General features: G+C 34.8%; 1 protein-coding gene across 1 annotated transcript; it reads right to left on the minus strand.

The window, feature by feature from the left end:
• Positions 1 to 1,374: 1,374 nt before the first annotated feature.
• On the minus strand, positions 1,375 to 3,330 carry LOC145642873 (uncharacterized). The gene is made up of 3 exons (XM_081694034.1): positions 3,043 to 3,330; positions 2,790 to 2,975; positions 1,375 to 2,706 (listed from the first exon to the last, which is right to left on the minus strand). The coding sequence occupies exons 1-3, from the start codon at positions 3,328 to 3,330 to the stop codon at positions 1,375 to 1,377; spliced, it is 1,806 nt and encodes a 601-aa protein (XP_081550160.1).
• Between the last annotated feature and the right edge of the window lie 1,902 nt (positions 3,331 to 5,232).

The raw sequence follows: 5,232 nt of genomic DNA on the forward strand, positions 1-5,232 counted from the left end.
GCCTGGAAGCTTTTTTGAGGCCATATAAAGACTTCTTAAGTCTGCAAACATGCCCTGTAGGAGCAGAAACACCCTTTGGAATCTTCATGTAGACTTCTTCATGAAGTGTTCCATGAAAAACGCATTGTTTATGTCTAATTGAAACAAATTCCAACCATTCTGAGCATCAAGAGATATCAAACACCTTATAGTTGACATTTTTACAACTGTAGAAAATGTTTCTTTATAATCAACCCCATATTTTTGAGTAAAACCCTTGGCAACAAGTCTAACCTTGTATCTTTCAATACTTCCATCAGCATTCTTCTTGATTCTATACACCCACTTGCAGCCTATGGCTTTCTTTCCTTTAGGAAGTATAACAATATCCCATGTATTGTTTTTGTTAAGAGCAGAAATCTCTTTATCCATAGCATCTACCCAGGAAGAATTCTGAGCTACTTCATTATAGCTTGTTGGTTCAATAAGAGATTAATGAACACATATATCTAGCTGCTATTTCTCAGGAAGGGAATCAAAAGAAACCAAATTACACCAGTGATTGGTGACAGCATAACAATGGTAATCAGAAAAATGATTAGGTGGTTTAGATATTCTGGAAGATTGTCTAACTAGATCAGAATTAGTTGTAACATCTGAGGTTTCAGGTAAAATAGTAGAAGAAATATTGATTTGAGGAACAAGATTAAGTGAGACAGAATTAGGAGTGGGATCAGAGTTGTTATTGATATCAGAGAAAATTTCAGGAATATCAGAATAAGATTGTGAAATTGAGGTGTTAACAGGTAGGAAAAATTTGTTTGCATAATTTTTGTGAGGTGTGGGAGAAAAATGAAAAGGAAAATGTTTTTCATAGAAAACAAAATCTCTGGAAATTGAAATTTTGTTTGTGGCAAGGTTAAGGACTTTGTAAGCTTTTTGATTTGGAGGGTATGTTAGAAACACACATGGTGTTGCTCTAGGATCTAACTTGGTTCTGTGAGTTTTAGAAGTGGAAACATAGCAAAGACAACAAAAAATCTTCAGATGAGACAAGTTAGGAACAAAACCATACAATCTTTCATAAAGGGTTACAAAACCAACAGATTTGAGTGGCATTTTGTTGATTATATAGGCTACAACCAAAATACAATCTCCCCAAAATCTAGCTGGTACTTTGGATTGAAAAAATAATGCCCTACCAGTCTCCAAGAGATGCTTGTGTTTCCTTTCAACCACCCCATTTTGTTAGGGTGTATCAGTACAAGATTTTTGTTGCAATATACCATGCTGAGATAACAACAGTTTCATGTTTCCTTCTGTAAGATCAGGGGCATTATCTGATCTCACAGCCAAGACTTTGGAAGAAAATTGAGTATGCACATAACTAAGAAACTAAGACATCAGAGAAACTGAATCACTTTTATTTTTCATGAAATGAATCCAAGTCATTCTAGAATATTCATCCACAATTGTAAGAAACTGATTATAACCAGTATGTGTGGCATGAGTGTAGGGACCCCACACATCTATATGAATGAGTTCAAAGGGTTTACAAGATTTTATCGAGCTAGTAGGAAAAGAAAACCTAGACTGTTTAGCTAAAGGACAAACTTGACACAAGTTTTCAGCTAAACAACCATGAACATCAGTGCCCTTAATGGACTTTATTTTATCAAAAGACATGTGTCCTAAACGAAGGTGCCATAATTTGGCTTCTTCAACTGCTACTGAACTGTGACTCTTAAGATCAACAACATTATTTGCACTTAAGCAATCTTCATTAAGACTGTATAATCCTCTGTCCAATCTACCAAGCACTATTGGACTGATCAAAGAAGGGCCCTGAAGTAAACATGTATCATTAGTGAATGATACTGATCCTGAAACATCTTTGCATAACTTTGATATTGACACCAAGTTAAACTGAAAACCAGGAACATGCAGGACATTATTAAGAGTAATGCCTGATTTAAGCAAAACTGTTCCTATATGCTCAACTTTCAGTTTCTTTCCATCTGGTATTGTTATAAGTCTTTCATCAAGTATCTTTGAGTATGTTTTAAACATTGAAATATCAGCACACATATGATCAGAAGCTCCACTATCAAGAATCCATGTAGGAAGCATAGGAGAAGCAAGACAGAAATTACCTGCCAAGTGAGAAGTTACTGCTAAGCCAAGGGAATTTGAACCTCCAGAGAGTTCACCCTGCTCAGAAGATTGTTGTTTATCAAGATAATGCAGAATATACTTGTGTTGTTCTTGAGTAACTGACAAATTCACCAAGTCTGCTGACTCTGATGTAGTAGAATCATCCAGCTGAACTGATGTTGCTACTTTCTTAGCTTTATTTTTTAAATCAGAAGGGTAGCCATGAAGCTTGAAACATTTTTCTCTTGTGTGATTTCTCATTTTGCAATGATCACAGTACAAGTTGTTTCTGGTGTAAACAAAATTCCTTGTATTCGAGCCTGCAGAATTAGCTTCAAACATTTGTCCTGCACCTCCAACAGAATTATAGATTATGTTGTTGCTGAATTGAGTTCTAGTATCATTGAACTTCTTAGCATAAAATGCTGCAGATTCCAAATTTTGCTGATTCTTGATGTTGTTCAGATTCATATGAGTTTGTTCTTGAAGCAACAAACTATATGCCTTAGTTACAGTTGGTAGAGGATTCATCATCAGAATAGTACTCTTAGTATGAGAAAATTTATCATGAACCTTCATCAAAAAATGAATTAATCTCTGACTTTGCTGAGACTTTAACAATTGTTGTGTTATATACAGTTACAACCAGTACAAACACAGGCAGGTAAAGGATCTAATTCATCCAACTGATCCCATAGTTGCTTAATTCGAGTATAGAATTCAGGAATACCTTCAGATTCTCCTTGAGATATGTCTGCTAATTGTTGTTGCACTGAGAACAACTGAGGTCTAGAAGACTGACTGAACCTTGCTTTCTTCCAAATCCAGCCAAATTGACCTAGCTGTCATCAAGTAAAGAACACTTCGAGAAGTTGAAGGCTCAAGAGAATTTAAGATCCAAGAAATCACCAGATTGTTACATCTATTCCAGATTATGAGATTTGGTGAATTGTTTGAAAGTTGACTCAAACCTCCATCAACAAAACATGATTTGTTTCTTGCTGATAATGCAATTGTCATAGAACGTTTCCAGTCGTTGAAGCTTGTTCCATCAAATATTACATTCACCAATTTTGTTGTAGCAAGATTAGAATTACTTAGAAAATATACATAATTTTGATTCTGTGTTGGATCAACTTCGGCATTTGGATCAGAATTAGAATTTCCAGAATTATTTGCAGAATTTCGAGGTGCCATTGTTGAATTTCGATTGAACTCAAGAAGAACAACAAAAATATGAAACGATCAAATTTCAGAGAAAACTGAAGATAATGCGGAAATTAGATCAGAATTGAGCTAAATCTAGCTCTGATACCATGTTGAAGTTCATCAATTGAACTTCATTCTGGAAGAATTTTCCAGAAAATGTAAGAAGAGAGGAAGAGAGAAAAGCTTGTAGAAGAAGAAAGAGAAGTTTTATTATTATTGGATAAAATGAAATTACATCATAATATGTGTATATATACAAGAGTTAGTTACAGAAACTCTAACAAACTCTAACAAACTTATGCTGAGCTGGAGCTAGCTGACTGTGCTTCTAATTGTGCTGCTAACTGTAGACACCCATTTGTGTCCCCCCAAAACCAAACCCAGTGATGAGTACCTTTCACGTCGAATCATAATCGAATGAAACGAAAGTGTGGAAAGGTCTAGTGTTGCGGAAAGTTTCTTTTCTTTTCTTTTCTCTTCTCTCTGTTTTTGAAAACTTTATTTTAGGGAAAACAGCCGATCCAGTTTGGTTGGTCCATGATATGGGTCCAATAGTGGTGTAGTTGGATGGGGCTTGCAAAGACCTTTCCAACGATATATTATAAGCCCAATTCCAATGAATATTGAGGAAGTTATGGCCAATTTACTAGACTGGGCCCGGTTTGAGTTTTAAGTACGGCCCAATGATCTAGGGGAGGGCCTAATATGATTTATCATTCCTAATGTAATTAGGAATGGTTTTGGTCTTCTAGAACATTCTAGAAGGTTTTATCATTCTTAATTCAATTAGGATTCTTTAGAGTTTTAATTAGACCAAATAGCATTTTCGACTGAAATTATATTATTTTATCTTCCAGTACGGTAAAATTATCAGATTTTCGAAAACGTGTTAAAAGCCGGTTTGGCGTCCAACCCCAGGCCTTGGCGCCTGGAACCAGGATTGGCGCCAGACGCCAGCCATTGGCGTCTGGCGCTAGCCACTGGTCCTGGCGCCAATGAGCCAGGGCTGGCGCCAATTTGGTTCTGTGATCTTCAGACTCTGTTTTGATAAATTATCTTTTTTGGCCGATTTTCTTTATAAATATCGTATCAAAAATTCCGTTTTGATTCACGGACGAATCAATCTACAATCAACAATCATCAACATTCACTAATTCTCCTTATTCTTTATCATCATTCACCTAATTCTCTTTATTCATCATCTTTCTTTCATCAATTCTCAATAGCATTAATCTTTTAGCATTCTTTCTTTCTTTCTTGCTTTTTCATACAAAATTCCGCATTCATTAGATCTAGAAACACCTAGCCATATTCGAAGTTGTCTTCGCCCTAGGCGTGAAAGGTTTTAATTTCTGAGGGTTTGGTCCCAAATCTCTATTTAAATTATTTAATTTAATTGTTTTGATTATTATTTTCCTTGAAGTTACTAACGTGTGTATTTTGTTATTAGAAAGAGGTACGAGGCATCTAAGTAAGTGCTTTAATTGATTTATTGATATTATGATGTAGAAATCATGTTTATATTGTTGTTATGATTCCTAGTATCATGTCTAGGGTATCTTTAATATTAAATATGATTGTTACGATGATTCCTATTCTCTTCCTAATATTAATTCATGTTAGTATCATGTTAGGGTTAAAGATTTGATTTTTAATGCTTAGTGACATGCTAGGGTTTGTTATTAATCTTGTTAGTATCATGCCTAGGATCTTGCTATGCTTTAACATGATTATGATTATTATATTTATGATTATGATTGATGATGATTATTTATTATGTTGCTTGATATGCATATTGTTGTATATTGTTATTGCTTGATCACCTTTTATTGCAGGTTAAAGGGAATTGGTACTTGCAATCACGCTTAATAAGATAATTAATAATCTTGT

This window comes from Chenopodium album, chromosome 8, assembly GCF_948465745.1.
Source record: "Chenopodium album chromosome 8, dcCheAlbu1.1, whole genome shotgun sequence".
NCBI classification, from domain to species: Eukaryota; Viridiplantae; Streptophyta; class Magnoliopsida; order Caryophyllales; family Amaranthaceae; genus Chenopodium; species Chenopodium album.

What these genes read in the sequence shown, in the direction of transcription:
- LOC145642873 (XM_081694034.1), bottom strand. Translation starts at nt 3,330, where the DNA reads ATGGCACCTCGAAATTCTGCAAATAATTCTGGAAATTCTAATTCTGAT. An exon ending in GGAATAGATGTAACAATCTG is followed by an intron (nt 2,976 to 3,042) that starts GTGATTTCTTGG and finishes ACTTGATGACAG; the next exon opens with CTAGGTCAATTTGGCTGGAT. An exon ending in TAGATCCTTTACCTGCCTGT is followed by an intron (nt 2,707 to 2,789) that starts GTTTGTACTGGT and finishes TTTTTGATGAAG; the next exon opens with GTTCATGATAAATTTTCTCA.